The sequence below is a fragment of the Gymnogyps californianus genome, chromosome 8, assembly GCF_018139145.2.
Source record: "Gymnogyps californianus isolate 813 chromosome 8, ASM1813914v2, whole genome shotgun sequence".
NCBI lineage: Eukaryota > Metazoa > Chordata > Aves > Accipitriformes > Cathartidae > Gymnogyps > Gymnogyps californianus.
In genome coordinates, this window is record NC_059478.1 from 8,628,146 (window position 1) to 8,648,786 (window position 20,641).

Genomic DNA, 20,641 nt, shown 5'->3' on the forward strand with positions numbered 1-20,641 from the left:
CTCGTCCAGAGCTGAGATCTTGAGTCTCTAGATTGTTGCTGTTAGGCAGAATACCTGCCGCCTTCCCCAGCAGAGAGGGTAAACGTTTGGGAACACGTTTGGTCATAATGAATCAGATCAGAAGTTAATCGAGCCTGGGACCTGCATTGAACAGCACTGACAATAGAGGTGTTGGGACGTGTGTAAGAAAGCAAGCACTTTTGATAATTCCCCCAAATACTGTGGAATCTCCAGTGATTTGCTTTAAAACCTAGTCTATTAATTGTTTCTGAAATGGGAACCATTTCATATCTCTAATTGTCTGTCTTACCTTTCTCGCTTTCTCTTCTAGTTTTAGTATCTATGTTTTTAAGGTAGGGAACAGTGATCAGAACTTAATTATCTTTGAGACTTCTGTCCCTCTGTGAAATGTTTTAAATCAAACAAAGGGTTCAGGAGTTAATAGGGAAGAACTAATGCATGGATAATGGAGTTGCATAAGCCTTGTTTCACTAAGAATCAGGCAAAAAAATGATAGGAGGTAGCTGGGCAGGAATTTTTCTTCACCTCTTTGACATGAGAGAAAACAAAGAACAGAAGACCTTTGGGAAGTTCCAAATCCCTTACTGTTTCAGAGTTTAAACTGGATCAAGCAACCGTCAGTTTGTCCAAGCAAGTTGCATATCTTTACCTTAGATGGTTTTTTTCCTCCAAAAAGGTAGAGAATATTTCTTAGCTTGAGTAGAGTTCTGTGTGGTAGATATTTGAATTTTTGTTTGTAACAATTACAGGTCCTTCAGAGGTTTGGTTTTGGGTTTATTTCGGGTTTTTTTGTAGTATCTTTTACTACATGAGAAGAGCTTGCACTGATGAAAGTTTGTATCAGCTTTTTTATAGGTCTGTGCATAATCCGTGGTCCTGTTACCATGGACCTTGCCATGAATTGCTTCTACTTCAGGGTTATGGTTTGGGGAATATTGAACCTGGATTTTTGGAGGCAAGTCAGAAAAACTGATATGTAGGTTTCATCTCAAAACAGCCAAGTTATTTTGGCTGTCCCTTTCTAGATACAAGTTCTGCACATTTGGAAGAAAATGCAATGTGAACATTTTGTGTACCATATGAATGTGTAGTTAATCCTTGTTTCTTGAGCGTTTTACAGTTTGGGAACTTTTAAGGTGAGGAGATAAAAGCCTATTCCTGCTTCTTTATGTTCATGGCTTTGATCACATTCTCCAGGGCAACCTACCTTTAGAAATAAGAGTTTAGCCATTAGAAAAAGAGATGTATTAACAAACTCAAGAAAATCAACTACCTGTTTCTTACAAGCATGCTGACTCTGAGTTAAATTATGATATTAAAGTATGATAAAATAAGGGATTGATATTTGCAGTGATTATCAGCTTCTACCCATTTTCGTACAGCTGAGTGTTTCATGGGGACTTGGCAAAAAGTACATGGGTTTCTCATTTGTATATTTCTGAATTTGCCACTTTTTTTTCCTTCTCACTGCTGGGGGCCAGAATGGCATCTTGTTCTACATTTTATTATTGAAAATAAGAGTAGAAGCTGGGATGAAACTGAGAACATGGACTTCTGCCATGCATTTTGAATATGTGAGGCTGAACTTCCTTTAGTACAAAGCAATCTTGAGTGGCGCTTCTGCATGCGTATGTGTGTAGATGCATACTTGGAATTTGATTGTCGTTATAGAGGATTTAGTTTATTACATGAAACTAAGTTGTCCTTTCCTTGCACGTATCCGGACTCTGCACTTTACAGCTCCAGGGCTCTTTCAAGTCATGTTGTTTTTCTTGGAGAAGGGGTGGAAAGGGGAAGTTGAACTGAACATACTGCATATCCTTGTACACGTACATCTATAAATTCTTTTTTTTTAGAGGTTTTACAGTATATTGTATGAGCTGATAGAATCTGGAGAGGCTGTCTGCTTGCTCACCACTAAAGTGCTTGGCACACGGGTGTTATGATGATGTATTTGTTTTTTAATATCTAGGATGTTGTCTTCCCAGTACATCCCTATAGGCTCAGGATTGTACAGGCACCTTTGTTACGCTGTCTGCATGCCCTCCAGGAGGGTAAAAGCAACTTTCAATTGTAAGGGCTGGTCTCATAGGAGAAACAAACATTTTACATAATTACAAAACAGCATTGTAAATTAAGATTTTCTATATGTCTAATTTCAGCATGTAATTAACTAGACATAACTGCTATTTTGGAGGGAGTTGGAGAGTTGGCCCTGTGTAGGCCAACTCTCAACATCTACTGAACCTGGAAAGCTATGGGAGCTAGCAGAGGCGTTATGCTGTAGAAGCTCCCAAGTGAAGACTATTAACTGCCAGGCTGAAGTAGGAAATTATAAAGGGAAGGGTAGGGCTGCAACAGTTCCTTCAAGGGTGTTTTCTGGCTCCAGTCTGGGAAGCTGCAAGTACATCAGGAGAATTTGGCTGTAGATCACTTTGCTTGTGCGTGGACCCATCCCACCCTCGTTGAACAGAGACGTCTGTAGACCTGATGGTGACCTAAAACATTTGACCGACTGCCAGAGCCTGCTGGGTCCTGTGACCAGTAGCTCTTTAGGATGGCAGCCTTCCTTGCTGAAGGAAGCCTTGTCTGTTTTTACCTGACTTGGAACTGTTTTCACTGTGCGGTTAGAGACGGGGTAGTCGCTGTTCTGGATGGATGTGCACGCACTGAGTTGGGCTGTCATTGCAAATTTATATGTAGGAAGTTTACTGCAGGCTTTGGGCTTAAGGAAGTGGTGCAGTGGTGTGTTAATCTTGATCCGTTGGTGAAAACCAGGCTTTCTGCTTTAGCAGTGAGAACCTGTTGCTTAAGTCATTTTTCCCTGTTTTGTTGTGGCTAAGCCTTTTTATGGAGACCAGGCAGCTAATCTCAGGAGCATGTTGTGTGAGCAGTGGATTCTTCTCATGAGCATGGTCCCTTTTGAGACGTGTATCCCAGTTAAAGATTTCAGTCAAGGGTTATTTGTTTTGATCTCTATCCTCATGAGCCTTTTGACTTGGTCACTTTGCTCAGAAGAGCAAAGCTAGCTTGATTTAACTGGTGTACCTCAACCTATCCTTGCTAAATTTAGTGATGGTTTGCTGTTAACTGTATGGAGTGGGAGATTTCTGCAGGAGATGGTGCTTGCTTTTGCCATGTCCCTCACTAAATGACTGTAGGTATTTCAGATGCTTGTGTGTTTGGGTTGTTGCTCCATTTCCACTCCTTTTTTAAGGAGTTGAGTGGTAGTAGTGGTGTTGCCCGTAGTGTGGCAAGCTGAGGACGAGGCAGCACGTATCCTGTGCTTGCAGTAGCCACTAATACTGCTGTCCAGTAAATATGAATTGAACTTGTGCTGACAGTATATCTTTAATACCTTTGTCGATCCGTGAAAGACATTAATTGTAAATACCTGGTTCATGTATACTGCTAGGTGTATTGAACCTCATAATTCTTATAGCCACAGAAACAACTGTTTCAGTTTTGCATTTCTGGTAGTGAAAATATTGTGCTGGTAAGGCTTTCTCTGTTGAAACTGTATCTGCTCTGTAACTAAACATTTCATTAGGTGACAGCTGCTGTGAGTGATGCTGTTTTTTGAACAGCCAGAAGGCAATGGGACCTGGGCTCTGCCAGGTGAGATTGCTTGACTTGAGGCTGAAACCAGTGTAGCCTCTCCAGCCTCCTCTTTCACAAGAATGTAGACCAGGAGGGATTGTAGTATCCAAAATGTAAAGTGATCGACAGTTTCAGGACCAAGCTGCTGAATAATTTGAAAACTGGAGCTTACTGAAAGAAACTGGCCCAAAGTTGGATTGGAAACCCCGAGTATGAGGAGGCATATATTTCCCGTAAGAGAAGTCATAAAGTAAGCAGGTCATCATAAGTTTATGCACTCTCTTGATGCTCATCTTTAATTCAGGGCAGCAGCTTTGTGGATAGGGCAGAAGAAATATTTGCAACTGTGAAGTTACTTCTTTATCACATGTCTGGAAATGTGAATTGCACCCAACAGCCGTAGTGAGTGTGGGAAGAGGAAGGCTTCAGCCTCCCTCATGTCCTGAGTACATCTGTAGGCTAACACAGTACGCAGTGTGTAAGACTTTCTGGAGGTAAGGTAGGGAGTATTCAGCAAGGTCAGTCCTCAGAAAGCGCTTGTAGCTTGAAAGGCAAATGTAAGTTGGGAAGGATAAAAATACTTTTGGGCATTTTTGCAACTTGATCACCTAAAAGCCCATAAGGTTATTAGGTAGCTCAGACATGTCTAATCTTATAAATATATGACCTCTAGACAGTGTGTGTTCTTTCTTTTGTGGTACCCCTCCTGATTTTCTTTTCCATGGACTGATGTAGACTTAATCAACAGCTGACATGAAGAGGGCAGAGGGGGAAGCTATTTTGCAATAATGTCTTAAAGGCATATGAGAGCAAAAAGAAAGTCTGTTATGTTTATTGCTAATTGAGAACAATTATTTTACTGCCTTTGTGGGAAATTTCCGTCTTCTGTGGTCTGTAGGCTGTCATTCTAGTTTTAGCTGCTGTACTGTTGCAAGTTTGCTTGTGTCTGTGTGTTCTAGCAGTTCAGTACCTGTGTGATACAGCATTGCTTTCTAGTAAGTTATGCATATTCTCAACTTCAGGAAAAAAATGTTATGGGATATAAAGGCTTTTTGGGTAGATTTATGTATGCAGGTACTTTTGCTCTGTAACAGTGTAGGCAAGAGGAAGAAATATATCTTGAGTTTGAGTCAGAAGGTGGTGATGTGTGTGATGGTCCTTACTGTCTTGTGGTATTGCCACACTCCTCAGTCATTGTTTTAGTCTGATCACAGATAATTCTGTAATGTGCATGAGTGATGCTGTTAATTACGATCGTGATGTGGCTGCATGGCTGATTAATTTGGGGATTGTGAGTTTAAGCTGCAAGCTGTTGTGAAGGCATGGGATTGAATCTCTACCCTTTGTTCAGGCAGTTGGGTGGTAAGGGGTGAGCTTCGTGTGTTTTATGGTGGTTGCTCTTTATAAGGAGACATGCTGTGCTTACGGGATGCAGAGTGGATAGGCTAGTCCTTTTCTTCAATCATGTAAGTAGGAAAGCCAATAAATTAGCAAGGATAGACAGTCTGTTGTGTTTGAAGGGTCTGACTTGTTGTTTTGCTTACTATCAGGCTCTACTTTTCTGTCCCTAGACCTTATTTTTTGTTTTAGTGGACTCTTTCCTTCCTGTTCTGTGGCAGGAGACGAGATGCCTATCTTCCTGTTGTTTAGAGGGTTGTTAATTTTGTCTCTTTCCCCATCCTCTCTTTCAGCCCAGGGCACAGAGACTCTGGCAGTTGTGCACATACAGGATGTCTCCCATTGACGACTGGATTGTTGGGAGCCTGTAGAGGGTTTCTATTATCCGATGTGTATGTGCGTGTGTGCAGTTGTAGCTACTGTCCTGAAAGCAAACTGAGGATAGTATTAGTTGGGTAGGCAGTATGAGAAGGATGCACTTCCCCGGCATGGGAGGCAGCTGGAGATGAAGGGGAAGCGCTGCTCAAGGGGAAAGGAGGTGTTTTGGAGCGTAGGGGTCAATGGAGCATGGTGCTGTGCCTCCTTTAAACCCAGTGTGCAGGAAACCAGCCTTCATGGGTTTTGTTCCTTGTGGAACAATTTTAGAGGAGTGCTCTCACCTGCTAAAACATCAGTTTGGAGAGTGGTTTGTTGAACTTAAAATTTCCTTGTACGTGTGGAACAGTGAGTAACTCGAGCATTTCTCTGTGCAGGATAGCATTTTAATTTTAGGTAAGTATTTAAAATCTCTATGAAAAATGCAAATTACTCCCCTCTGATTTGCTCACATTCTGTTTTATGTGATTTGGAGTGCGCTCTGCATTACTTGCAGAGAGGAAGAAACCCTTTTCCAGGTAATTTGAGTAATGGGAAATAGGTCTCCATTAGTTGCATAGCTACTGGTGAAATGCTTAGCATGGTTGTGGGATTAGTCTAAAACATGGATGAGATGTACTGGGCTGTGCATTTGCGACATGATGAAGTCATCAAGCACTGGTCTGAGTATGCACCTCTACACCGTGTCATGTGTCAGCTCTTGAAGCATCCCGTGAGACAGCTTCAGTTCTGCCATTCTGCCAGCTGTGTGCAGTTGGCTGTTTTGTGTGAGGTTCATTTGCAGTTACTGATCACAGAGTGTGGGTTTGGGGATGTTCCTGCTGCTGAATAAAACAATGTTTTGGGGGTTTTATTATTCAAAACTGTTGGATACCATTGTGAGCTGTTCTTTGGTAAACCATTCATCTGTGATAAACTTTCTTTAAATCCATGCCAGACTTTACAATCAATAAACTGTAGTTACCTGAAAAATTGAGTTAATGTTCACTTGAGGTAGAAGACATGTCTATGAGAATATGTGCACATATGTGCACACAAGAAAGCTGTTAGAAAAATGATGTGAACTATGAACATTTGTAATGGTCACCTGAAACCCATGGAATTAAAGACAGGGTTATATTTTCAAGACAGAGATTGACATTTCCTTGAGTTGTCATTTCTAATTTTCAGTCACAGTGTTCACAAATGTAAGATTTTTGCATTGGCCTCAGCCAAACTACCTGAAGTGAGGGGTAGCTGGTTGTCTTGGGAGTAATGAGAGGGGTGGAGGGAAAGGACTCGTCCTTTCTTCAGGTGGTGGAACCTTGAGTTGAGAGGTGGCCAGTGAGCTTGGAGGCACCTCAAAGCTTCCATGTCCTCCACTGCAGTGCCCTTGTAGGGCATGGGTGGTTCTGCTGTGGGAGAAAAGATTTCTCTTTACTCTGCTGATCTGTAAATTGCTTAATGCCTGTCATTGTTATGTCAGTCAGCAGTTGTTATTGCTGAAGCTGCCAAATATCTATTTGGTTTTGTGACTCCTGGTAGAGTTGGTCATAGTAATGTTGAGCCTGCTGTTTCCCATTGGGTGTGCTGCACCGAGCGGGTGCTTGGGAGTGGAAATTTAGGATCTGGTTACTTGGGTGCTTTAACCATTTCTGGGAACTTTGTTTTTCTACAAACCAGATGTCCAATCTGAATTCCTTAGATGAGATCAATTCTCCAGTCTAAAGCTTGCAGGGAAGTGACATTCAAGAGGAACTGACTCTTGCGGTTGGAAGAAAGTTTTGGAGTTGCTCAGATGAGTGTTTGTGTGAAGATAGCTGATGATCAGTCTGAGAGGTCTGGAGCACAGAATGCACACAAATAGAAAAAATTGCGTGTAGTGTTCCTATGCTTTATTAGCCCTGGTTACACTATGTATGGTTAGGTAACCCAAGATGTGCACTGTTTGAGTATTGGCGTTGCAACCTCGTCACTCATCACTTCAACCAAGACTGTATTGAGACTTCATTGTCAAGGTGTCTTTGCAACTCGTGGCATATGACACATTTTTTGGAAAGACAAGAGCTTGGAAACAATTTTTTTTTTTTTTTAAATTGTCACTCTTAGGTTTGTAACCCCTGGGATCCTTGGCTTGTGACCGCTCTCCTAAGGCAGCCCAGCCCTGTTGCAGGGACATGAGGGCACTTGAGTTGTTTGCAGGTAGTGCAAGCTGCAGTTCCTGCTGGGTCATTTGCCCAGCTTGTGTCTCGCGTAGCAAGTAGCTTGGCCTCTTAACTCCAGGGAGACCTACGGATAACGTGAGCTGTAAGCAGGAGTCAGAAAAAAAATCGGTGTCTGGAGCTTGAGTGGTGTTACACGGGGATTTGGAAGGGCTGCTGTAGGACGTGATGGGTGAATGCTCTGGTGTCTCCCTGGCCACCCTGGAGATAAGAGGGAATCGTTAACTCTCATGGTGCAGCTTTTGCAGGAGCAGAGGCCCTTGGGGGTGTCTTCCTTCCTCTGGGCTGGGGAGGAGGTAACAGTATCTCTGATACCGCCTGCCCTTTTAACAAGCATTGCAGGGAGATTGAGGCTAACAGCTTCAGTAGTTGTCTCTATTTACAAAAGGCTAGCACCGCTAAACACCCATTCATCGTTGGAGCGTCATGCTAATGTGTTCATTGCAGAAGATTACCCGAGTTGTGCCCAGGGGCTACGGGTGTTTTGCTCCAAACACAAATGGGCTGGGAAATCTGGAGGGAAGTCGTTTTAAATTTAGTAGATAGTCTTGGAAGGAATCGTTGTTAGATCTGCATGCAAGGTCAGCACCCGAGGGTGGGTGGCTGCGGCGGGGAGGTGAATTCAGCCCTCTCTTTGCCTCATTTAAGGCTTAGGGTTTGGCTTCTGGAGTATTGGGAGATAAAGGCTAAGTCCGTTCAGGACTGTTGAGCTTCTGTTTCCTTACCTGTAAAAAGGAGTGTTTAAGCTTGGAGCTCAGTAATACCAAATAATTTATATGGCACTCCTTGATGCTTCTCTGATTTTTTTTTGAAGGTACTACCTTGGGTAAAGAACTACTTTTCTTCCTGTAACTCAAGATGTTTATCCTGCTTGAAAATACACGTATTACTGACCTGTTTGGCTTACTATATGGAGTTTTGTTGAGGGTGTTCTAGGATAATATAGGTGTAAAAGACCAGGAAGTAGAGAAAAAGATAAGAGAGAAAGAAAGAATGAAACTATTTGTATTCTAAGTAAATGGGCAGTATGTGTAAGCTGAGCTGGAGGGGAAGAGGAAAGATCACATGTTGCCAGTGACAGGTGGCTGGATTTTGAGAAGAAGAAGAAGAAGCAAGTAAAGACAACAGTGTGATCAAAGTGGAAATAATCTGATCAGAGAGAGAAGGAAGATCATATGCTTTGCTTTCCAGGCTGACAGTAGAGCCCCATTCCCCCCCCCCCTCCCCCCCCCCCCCCCAAAGTGAGTTTGCTGCCTTCAGGTTGCACTAATTTATGTTCCTTATACTGGCATGGATTTTGTATTTCCTCACTTAAAATCGTGGATTTAGTAGGAACATTTGAAATACTGCTTGTGCCAATAAATAAATTTGGTATGGTGTCTCTAACAGGTGTACATGTGAGGTTTTGATTCGACTTTTAGCAGTTCATGTGTTAAAGAGTCTTTTTTCTTTTTGTCAGATTATGTCTACTTCGAAAATTCTTCAAGTAACCCATATTTGATACGAAGAATAGAAGAGCTCAATAAGGTAAACATTTTTCCATCAAGTCTTTGAAGTTAATCGAATTTATGATCTGTTTGATTTGATTAAAATCAAAACAATTCTTTAGCAGTTCTCTGGTAATTAGAAGCTTAAAAATACTTTTGTTCTGATAATTTTCTGGAATGCTTTGAGACCTGCTAGATTGTTCTCCTTTGGCATGAAAGGACTGAGTGTCAACGGTAGGTCATTCTCAAGGTGATTATGCCCACCTGTAGGGCAGGAGATTTCTGCAGTTCTTCAATTCCGTGCCAGGTTCATGCAATGCGAAGATAATACAACAGTTTGCGTAGAGGATGGAGAGCTTTGTACTTTGATCTTTCTTGAGGGAGACTCTTACTCAACAGGAAGGTTTGGAGCTATTATCTGCTTCCTCAGACTTTGTCTTTGCTGGTGGTCCTTTGGGCCAGTTTATTATTTCATCTGCCATATCTCCCTTTCATTGGATCTAAAAGGGAAGCGTGGTAGCTTGTACGTGGGAAGCCAGATGAAGTCCTCGATGCTGAAATTTTACCTAGTTGAGGAGGGAATACTGTTTGGAAGCAGTTAGCTGTGTCCTAAACATGCCACTTTCTCAGGTTTAATACCAGCATGTCCATTGCAGCCCATACGGAAGGAATGTAACATTGGTGGTTGGGATTTGAATTTAAATTAACGGACTAAAATTAGGTCTTTTTCCTCAGCCACCAGTGATGGAAAAACATGTCCTTCTAAAACAGTTACTTGGAAGAAAAGATTTATCAATATGATGACAAATAAAGAATCTGAAGGCTAGGACATCCTTGTAAACCCTTCTTTTTAGTGGAGGTCTTTTGCAGAAATACTTTGTCTCTCTTCCATTAATGAAACAAGAGCAAGTTCTTAAAATCTTCCCAGTTCTTAAGTTCTTCCATAGTCATGAGGTATCAATAGCTGTATTCCATCAGTTGCAGGGTGCAGATTTGTTGATCACTTTCTAGGAAAGTGTTGTTTTCCCCTCTTCTTTTCCCCCTTCATTTTTCCTCCCCCTTTGAAAAAAGAACTTTCAGCCGGGATCTCTCATCTTGGTGCAACTCTTGCTTGAGCTGTAATTTCTCTGACCTGTTCTTTGAAATGGGTCTTTCAGGTTGAAATGAATCGTATATCTTGTGTTGCCTTTTTTCACTGAGTGTAAATGAAGCCTGGGCAATTAAATGAAGTAGAGAATTCTACATTGTAGGTGTCTGTGTTTTAACAAGATGGCTCCTGCCTTTGTATTTTAGTTCCTCAAAATTTAAAAGTTCTGAATTATTTAACAGAAAAGGATAGAAATTCTGCAGGCTCTGTACCAAAAACTGGTAGGCTGCAAGGGGAAATACTTGTGCATGTACATATTGTCTGATTTTTTTTTCCTTTGTGTTAGGAAAACTGGTATTACAAAAGATGAAACTTTTCCTCCATTCACATCTTAGCAACAAGCATGTATATCAGTTTTTTGTTTTGTTTTGTGGTGGGCAGATTGCTGGTCCACTGCCTTTTTTGGAGACTTCCCAGAGGGGAATTTGTATCTTAGTCTTCTAGTTTCTTAAACTGTGTGCCATCATTGTGGTTTTCAAGGACTCTTCAGTAGTAGGATAGAACTCTTTTAAGTTACATTTTCATTATTTTTTGGTTTAGAGACAGTAGATTGGCTGGGGCTGTTACAAACCAGTAGGTGTATTTCCCCTAGAGTTTGTATAAAGCCAGTTTCACAATTTGGCAGGTGCCATCTTAGAAGTGATTGATCACCTATCTCATTTTAAGAGTTTTAAGAAAAAAAATCCCAAACCTTTCAAAAATTCAGGCTTTTTTGTGTGTTTTCACTGGTGTAGAGTTTATTGTCTGGTGCAGCTTCCTTGGTTCTCCTTTTGGAATGATTTTTTTGTGATCGTCCTTGTTTAGCTCACCAGTGCTGTCAGAGAAAGAAAACCTTATGTGATTTCTTTTGTGAAAGTAATAATGGCTGGGTTCTTTCTTGCTTTCCTACTGCCCTACAGAGTTTGGAGAACAGCCTAAACCTGAATTCTGTTGTTATATTTCACAGTTATTTTTATTAGGATTTTAAAGATGCTTTTGAATTCTACTTAATGTAGGCATGACCTGAAAAGTAGCAAGTGGCTTGTTAATATGTTGTAACTGCAGGTAAGTGTTTTTTTTCACCCCTTGAAACATCTGTAACTGCTGAAAATGGTGATCCTGCAGAAACAATTGGGAGGCAAGGGCCAAACTCCGTTTCCCTACCCTGGAATGGATCACACCGGAGTTTGTGTGTTAGATAACGTGTGTGCAGCTGGAGGGTGCTAAAAGGTGATGCTGTGTAGCTCTTGTGCAAAATTTCAAATTATTTATGAAGGTTCTAGTTTGGTGCATACAGTTCAGTTCTTGACTTGTGCTCAATTTTTTTTCTTTTTTCCTGTTTCAGACTGCCAATGGAAATGTGGAAGCAAAGGTGGTATGTTTCTACAGAAGAAGAGACATATCGAGTACACTTATTGTATTGGCAGACAAACATGCAAGTAAGCTTGTTTGTGTTCAGATTGCTTCTACACAAAATTGCCAAACTTGGATAGAACTTTGATACTGGAATTACAAGTATCAGTATTATTATTCTTAAATGTCCTTTTTCTGTACTCATCTTCAGCAATTTGCATTACTTGTTTGGCTGACTTTTCTCTCTTTCTCCCCCCCCCCCCCCCTTTTTCCCCCCCTTTCCTTAAACCTTTTAAAACCTCATTTGGTGTATGGTTTGATTATGGTGGGGTCAGGACAGAAGTTTTCAGTTAGGGCTGAATAAAGACATCTTACTTGCTTTACAGAAGTGAATTTCTTAATTTTTGGGATGAGAGGAAGTATTCTCCCTGTCTCATTACTTATCATGAATTATTTGGTTTGGTTAGTAGATTAAAAAAAAACCCTCAAACTTTCTTTATGAGTAAATGAAATAGTCTGATCATAGGAAGCAGACTTGAAACGTGGCCAGCTTGAAACTTGGCTAACAGGAATTCTCTTTAACTTTCAATATTAGTAATATTTTTTGTAGTGACATAGCTTCATCTGAACGTGCTCAGCAAATACACTTTAAAAGCACTGAATTTTAGGACATCCTATCACTATTTTGACTATTTCGAGTCCTTTTGTTAGGGAAAAAAACAGTGTCTATGCTGAGAGGAGACTTGAAAACTATAACTTTTTTTTGAGTACTGTAGTTACTTTCTGGTTAAAAAAAGAAGCATGAAACTAAACTATCATAAAATTCAGGGGATTGTTCATGCTATCTTACATCGGCCTCCATTGCATGTATGCATTGTGTAACTAATTTCTTGATTTGTATTATTTTACAGAATGTTGTGTTAACTTATATTGGCATTTACTCCTCTCCCAAGGACATCAGAGGCATGTGAGATACCTAGCTGAGTAGATATGGAAGCTTATTTCTAAACAAAAATTTAGTGTTACAGTTCTCTCTCAATTATAGAAACAGTTTTAAAATGCTAAAAGTGCATACAAAAAATAGTTATGTGTCAGTATAGATTAGATGTTTGCCTATATAAATCTGTAAGGCAAGATACTGCAAAAAAATCCAGATGGTTTAAAAAAAAAAAAAACAAAACCCAAAAAACAAACCAACCCCCCCCCCCAAATAGCTGAGAAGCTACTGTAGAGCTGTACATTCTAAACTCGAAAGGAGGTGACCATGGTGCACTAGCTGGCTCTCAAGGGGAATATCCATCTCCGGGGGAGAAATAGTGCAACATATTAGTTACAGGACGTTGGGCACTTTATCTGGGGTGCTTCCAGCCTGTTTGACTCCATTCTAGTTGCCAGTGAGGATTAGATTTATGTTCATTACACCTTCCTCTGCCAGTTCAGCATCCGTCTTGTCCCATGCTTGCAAGGTGATGGACGCAGTACTAACAAAACAGACAGTTACCAAACCAGACATGTTGAAAGGGAGAAAAAGACTAAGCAGGTGGAGTTACTAAACTGTTTTTACTTGTGAACAATGGAGTATGTGAGATGTCGCTGTTCAGATTGCTTAACATTTAGCAAAAAGCATGGACAGCCATATCAATCCTTGTAATTCAAGGCACATACATAAATGAAAAAGAAGCAATCAGATCTGGGCATGTCAAAATTATGATTTAGCTGCCAAGCATCATTGTCTTTTAATGTGCTTCTTGGTGTATATATGAATAGACTGTGATGTATGTGTAATACAGATGTATGTAGTTGTACTGTATGGGGATTGACTAAATCAGACATTTTAACAATGAATATAATGTCTTGCTGTGTTCTCAGTGCTGTAGTGCCATGGGGGGAAACATGCAGCAAAACTGGCCCCTTATTGATAAATTTGAGTATTTTCTGTTGTAGATTCAAGTCCAAATAAGTCCCTCCATTGCAACCATACCTTGGAAAAAAGGTCATGTGGCATTGAGATGAGATTTGGCTGTGTTGTGGAATTGTGGTAGCAGGCAAAGCTTTTTTGATATCTCTTCAGCAGTACTCATTTTATCTGAGAATACTGAAGCTTAATAGGAGCTTCACCGTAAACAACATGACTATTGATTCCTTCATCTGTGTCTCACTTCACAAGATTTAGTAAAGGAAGCAGGTAGGAATGATTCAAAGAAACGCATGTCTGAGGCAGAAAATGAAAAATATTTGAACCCATATAAATGCTCTTTGAACCTGCAAAGGCTGATTTCTTTTTGTGATAAGAAATTTAAGATTTTTTTTTTTAATGCAAACAAATAATTCATTGTTCATATTCACATGTGTTTGAAAGACAGGAAAATTCTTCTGTAGCATAATCCTATTAATAGAGCCACCAGAGACAACTGAGGCTGTCTCTTGGTGTAAATTTCATTAGTAACTAACATTTTTTCCAGTATGTTTCTTTCTGGTGCAGAATGAAATTGCTACTAAATGACTTCCATTTATGTAGATAGATGTGCTGTTGTGTGGCTTCCGTTCTTCTTAAGGAGGGAGAAGAGAGTAAAATTAAGCTTCTGGACAGCCATTCTTTACTCTGAAAAAAATAATATCTACATCCTGCACGATATAATGAAATTAAATTTTGTGGATGTTAAGATTCTAGTACAGATACTGAATGCTGTCACTGACTTTGAGTTCATTTCCATAAAGTCTCCTGTTGCCTCATTTTGATGCATTTGCAGTAGATGTACGTATCTGCATCGCTGATCTTTTAACTGCCTTTGTTCAGCTGATTAATGGAGCTTTCTGACTGCAGACATTTCTGGATTCACAGTCTTCTGATTAAGATGCCTTTATTTTAGACCTACTGTTGAGATCAATGCAGTGAGAGAGCCAAGTAATGGGAAGATATGGCCAGAACATGAATGGAAAAAGTATATGTATATTTTGTAATATTTTTTTCTCTTCCAATAAAGGAAGGAAAAAGATGTGATTCTGAAATGAATGTTGCAAAGTTTAAAGAAAAAACAAAAAAGCTTACGCTTTAGCTTGTATAATCCATCAGATATCTGAAACAGACAAGTCTGAGATATGTTGTCTTTTCTCATAACTCTTTATAAAGAGAAATGAGTTGGAAGCACCTTATTCTGTGATTGGTGACTGTAAATTAGTACCTGATGTATGCAACCTGATTCTTGGATTTGATCTGTGATCTTACTATTTTTATCATATGATATAAAGCTTGTCTGGGCTGTCCTATAAATCTTTCAGCCTTATAATGGCTTCCATACATTGTGAGCACTTTTTATTCATAAGCCTCTTTAGTCACCTCACAAATTATTCTAGGGAATTTCTTCACCTGTTTCTGAAATGAACCTGCTTCACCAGTAGGACACTATTTAATGTTCTTGCCCAGACAGAGACTTTGTAGTGGTTTAAGATATTGTATGCAAACACGATTGCAGGCAGAACTTGGTGGAAGAGAAGTGAGAAAGATAGTTTAGTCCTCAAGCTACTGTTGGATGCTGTGACTATATATTTTCTCTCTATATAGTTTCTATATAATGTCTTACATGGTTTCTTACATAATGGAGTAAATACTTCCAACAGCAGGAGTACAACCTCCTATCCTCCCTTCTAACGATCCATCCCCAGCCATCTCCAGATACTTGTGATCTGTCTTATGACCACAGTTTTCACTTTATTAAACATGTTTATCCTGATTTGTAAAACAATGAGTGACTAGTTGGTAGTGGTTGGAGAACTGAGTAGTTAGTGCCTGCAGGTTTGGCAGGTTTATGGTTAGTTTTCAGCAGCTGATGTTTGGGTGCCAGGCACACATGGCAGCATGGTTTTGTAAGTGCCAAAGCTTCTAAAAATAAATGTCTTGCAGCGGTGAGGTGTCATTGCTCAGTCAGTCCATGAGTTGCCTGAGACCTGCGTGCCTAAACAGGTAGGGGGTCTGTTGAGTTTTTGGTTTGGTTTTTTGGGGTTTGTCTTTGTTTTTTGTTTTTTTTATTTAATTTTAGATAACACCAGTCTAAATACGGTTTGACAATAGCTTCACAAATGAGTTCTTTTTATTTATTTCTTCCATTTTATTCCCCTTCTCCTTCATTTTTTCCCAAGACCACAGATGCAGATTTAAGAGGAGTCAAATTCATTAATCCACTAATGACACTTTGACTCTGTTGTTACTGAGAGGAGGAAACTGTTTTTTCTCTTCTGGGTGTGGTGCAGTGAGGAAAGATATGCTAAGTGTCCAAAATAGTGTCTGTTTGTTCTGTATGCTACCTGTAACAGTGGCCATGGCTGCAAAAGATGATCACAAGGAGTTTTTGGAAGGGATCATAGTGGGATGTCTTGATAATGTAGCAAACTCCTTCGGAAGTGTCAAGGTATAAGGATTTCTATTTTTTTAAAACTTTCACCCTGTTTTCTATAGCTATGAATCAGTATCTGGTTTTTGGTAGAGAGAAAATTAATAAGGCTGAGGCTTAATATAGACCATTTGAAACTGGACCTGGGAGAAGGAATGTGGTGTTGTATTGTTCATTTCTTCAAATGTAACACTTCTATAATGTCCTTCCAAGCTGTTTAGTTGAGCTATTAAAGCACGAAGAGTTTAAGCTTCCTTCGCTACCGAAGGAGCTGTTGTGCAGGTCACTAGCACTGGCTTTACTGTGTTTCCCAATGTTTTGACCCCACTTTTTTTCTTTTTTTCTTTACATTTTTTTTGTTAGTGATAACCATGCTGACTAATTCTTCTGTTCCTACAGGCTGTCTGCTAAGCTGGACAACCTACTGTGGTCTCTAAACCTAATTTCTGTATCTTGTTTCCCTTTGTGCATTTCCGAATTCTGCCATGTAGCTACTTGCACAACACCTAGAATGCAGAGAAGGGCTGGTGCTTTCGACCTCTGATGTTGTAGAGCGCCCAATCTGATCTATAGCAAATTGCTATTCTTTCTAGTGTCTAGCAAATATTGATGTTTAATTTCGCATCTCACACACCCAGTCATTTTAAATTACACTTACTGCCTCTTAGGTTTCTCCTGCCACCTCAAAGTTTACTCTTTCTAATTATTTTTCCCCGTATATGTTCGCTTTCACATGAGTCTTGCTGTTTGTGTCCAATCTGCCTGTCTCTTGTTCCCAGTGTAAGTCGTCTTCAGGCTTTGTTAATGTGCTATTAATGATACTGTCATTGAATATCAAATAATACTTAATCTAATACACTCCTTGCAGCATTCCACTGGCTACTTCTGCATAGCTGATGTATTACTGTTTGTATTAAGACTAAATGTTTAGTTTTAAATCTGCACGAGCACATCTATCAAGCAGAGAGATTAATTTTTAAGTAAGGCTTTATGGGAGCATTGAAGTCCCAATATACTGCACCTACTGTGTTCCCATACCACTTATTCTGCAGTACTGTAAAAAATGCAGGCAAGTCTTTCTGAAAAGATTTCTTTTATATATATATATATATATATATATATTTTTTTTTTTTTTTTTTTTTTAAGACTATGGTCCTTATTTCTCAGGGGCCACCATTCTCGAGGATGAAGTCTGCTTCACTTAGAGCTTGAGTGCTTGAGCTATAGGAGGGTGAAACACAGATGTGTCAGAAAGGCTTGTCCTGGAACCTGAGGCTGGGCCAGCCCCTGTTGCCATTTATAGTCTGACTTAAGCCTGTGCTGTCTGCGCAGAGGCGGTGAGGTGGTATTAGTTACAGTTTTTGTCAAAGACACTTTTGCATGACTTCAGTGAGGCAGAGAGGTTCCTGTGCTGTATCCAGCCCTGTATTCTCTCCCCCTTCCCTTGGTTCCAAATGCATTTGCCAGGTTCATTCTCTTCAGTACTAAATCATGGGTGTGAAAAAGGAGGGAAGATGCTTGTGTAGATTTGTTTATTTGTTATTTCTTGGAATATTCCTACCTCTGTCTTTGGGAACTATGACAATTTTACCGGGCAGGGGTGGGGGAGAGGAAGGGAGTTGTTCATTAACTGTAGAAATGTCTGTCTTTTTTTAAGAAAAAAAGTATTGTGCTTTTTTATTTTGAAAGGCTGTGCATAGCAGAGCTGGCATAAGAAGAAAATGTGTGCTTCCCACCTACCTTATCTTATTACAAAAGCTAAACACATAAATAAAACACTAGTTGGAAGACGAGCCTACCTGAAGGGATGCAGTGCCCGAGATTAGCTTGGTTGTGCTGGGTGGTTTCATTTTGTTTGTAGATTTGATTGGCACATAGTGGTTGATATATTTTTTAAAAAAATGTAATTTTTAAAAGCTCTAGGCTATTAAATATACTGAAGATATTAAGTATTTTAGGTTGCTCCTTATAGTATTTTTCCTGCATTACACAGTGCACTACTCTCATTCTCCAAAAACTGTTGTAAGTGCAGGCATGAATGCCTTTTCAGTTGTGCATCCTTTGTTTTTTAGGCAAGCTAGCTTGGAACTTGCTGACTTGTTTGTGGATTGCTGCTGGTATATTTATAGTGTAGGTCAGCAGCCACAATATTAATTTTCAACTAAAACAGAATCCACTTCAGTAAATAAATTGCAGAACCATGAAACTGTGGCACAAATGTAAATTTGGTGTTCTAGTTCCTAGGAAAACATTCAAATGTAAGTGCATGCTGCTGTATGCTTAACAGCTCGTGGTATAAGAGCTATTGTATGTTGCACTCTGGTTTAATTATGCTATTTTTTTCCTTCCTTGCTGGAGCAGCTTACCTGAGGGGCATATAAACCACAGGTCTTTTTCCAGGACAGTAAAACAGTGATAAATTGTGGGGAACCTGAAGGGTACATAATTTTTTGTCACCCCCTTTGGCGTAATGGTGGCCTATTTAAAACTAAATGCAATTTTAGTGTGTTATAAAATGAAGATCTCTCCTTTCTGTTTGCTTTATTTTGGGATAACTATGAGGATTATAGTTAACTAATCTTAAGGGTATATAAATCATAACTGTGCATGTATGTGTTTCTGACTAGAAATGTTTCTTGGCAACAATTGTTGAATTAAGCTGCAGGCATAAGTCTGCTCTTTGAGAGTACTGCTGCCATAAAATTAGATTTTTACGATTCATGTATGAGACTTTACAGCTCATTCTAGTCCAGTCTGGGAAACTTTTCCCGTGGTTTTGGAAAATACAGTAACTGCCTTAATTTCTTAGGGAAGGAAAAGGTCTGATGTTTTCTTTCACAGTCCTTCATCATGGAGAAGCTTTGCAGCTTTTTTTGGAGCATTTTGCCTTTTACAGCTTTATCTTGCATAATTGACAAGATACTTGCTAATGAACACAAAACATACTAATAATTTATTTCTTACAAGAAAAGTGCCTAGAGATGTTTTGGATCAGTTGTGTATCAGTGTGGATGTGATTTCATATAGTTACTTTGGCATTCATTTAAAAACTGGTTGGATGGAGATTGGATAGCTCAAAGCCAGAGATGGTGGATCCTGACTGCAGAATAAAGCAAGCTTTTGAAATGCAGGAGTATTGCAGTCAAATGCATGTGGTGTGGTAGGGTAGGAGGGATTGCAAGACTGGCCTTAGGCACTTGGTTACATTCCAGTAAATCTTGTGACTGTGATCTGTTGGCTGTGGTTGGGGTGAAGAGGATAAAATACACTAAAGAAACTAACCTTTTCAGTGGGCATTTCCTGCAAAAGCTGTTGAAGTTGGGATGGGACAGTCTGTGATATCCTGAAAGAGGAATAGGGTCTAAGATAGCTGACACCTGGCAAACAGGAAAGACTTTGCTTTTACTGCCTCGGTCATCGTGTGTCAGCTTCCTCCTGATGAATCTAACAGTGCAGTGATGGTCTCCGAGAGCAGCTCTCTTCAGAGCTTGTCTGTTGGTAGCAGATTTGTGTGACTTTCAGCTCGATGAGCCAGTGTGACCTGTGTGTACCTGGAATGCTTTGATCCCAGTGGTGAATACATACAGTTCTTCACAGGCATGATTTAAAGGATCTATACTAATTATCTAATTGTTCAGTTGGCTGAAATGTGAGGATTCAGATAAAGTTAGATTTAGTCTAAATAATGTGTATTATTTAGCAAAGGTTTTGGAGCAGCTCATCCTGATTGGCTCAGAATCAATACTTGCACTGTTCTTGATGATCAATTTTGTCTCTTTATAACTAGGAGAAATGGAAGAAGAGATGGAAAATCCAGAAATGGTTGATTTACCAGAGAAACAGAAGCATCAACTACGACATCGTGAGTTGTTTCTCTCACGACAGCTGGAATCTCTGCCAGCCACACACATTAGGTAATGACTGTTTTCTTCCAGTGCTTTTTATTCAAAAACCAAATGGCATTATTATTATTCAAGTATTCTTCAATGTAAGATTAAATTCTGTGTACAACTTCAGTAATACCATCTTGTGAATCACTTGAGCACAAAACATTTAAGATGTTTTTTCATAAAATGTGTTTCTCTTTTTTTAGAGGCAAATGCAGCGTTACTCTGTTAAATGAGACAGAATCCCTTAAATCATATCTGGAACGGGAGGTATGAACCATTTTGTGACTTGTCAAGCTTGAACAGTTTATTCTGGCACAATTTAGGATTGGTGGCTTTTCGCAAGTTTTCTAAAAAGAAAGTGGTTCTTTCATTTCTACACATACTGGGCATTGACAGTGGGAAGCTTTAGGCTCCATACAGTTTTCATTCTGATACAAAACTTTGTGGATCTAGAGGCTAGACCTGTTGTTTACATCCTCGTGACGGTAAGCTGCCTCTCCTTCTGTGAAGAGAGCCCTACTTGCTCGTCAGCCTGGCAGTCTGAAAGTTCAAACCTGGAGGCTCATGCCCTAGACAAGACAGGGTGGGAGGTGCCGTAGCTGTAGAAGAGGGAGCAAGGCAGCAAGCTGTATTTCTATATATTTGTTTTATCCTGAAATCTTACAGATTTGTGTTACTACGGTTTAAGCTTGATCTTGCCTCAGATTTCTGAGGAGCTTACTTCCCTGGTTTTTGAGTTCACTGTTCAAAATATTTATCTGTAGTCCTTCATATGCCACCACAGACACTTAGGTCCTTGAAA

At 39.8% G+C, this 20,641-nt stretch overlaps 1 protein-coding gene across 2 annotated transcripts in view; it reads left to right on the top strand.

Annotated features, from left to right (window-relative positions):
- MTA1 (metastasis associated 1) overlaps positions 1–20,641 on the top strand; it is an 85,603-nt gene that overhangs the window by 10,057 nt on the left and 54,905 nt on the right. For both annotated transcript variants that reach the window (XM_050900878.1, XM_050900879.1), the window contains exons 2-5: positions 9,055–9,122; positions 11,554–11,647; positions 19,737–19,863; positions 20,043–20,106. In XM_050900878.1, the coding sequence (XP_050756835.1) occupies positions 9,055–9,122; positions 11,554–11,647; positions 19,737–19,863; positions 20,043–20,106 (353 nt within the window). The remainder of the gene's footprint in view (positions 1–9,054; positions 9,123–11,553; positions 11,648–19,736; positions 19,864–20,042; positions 20,107–20,641) is intronic.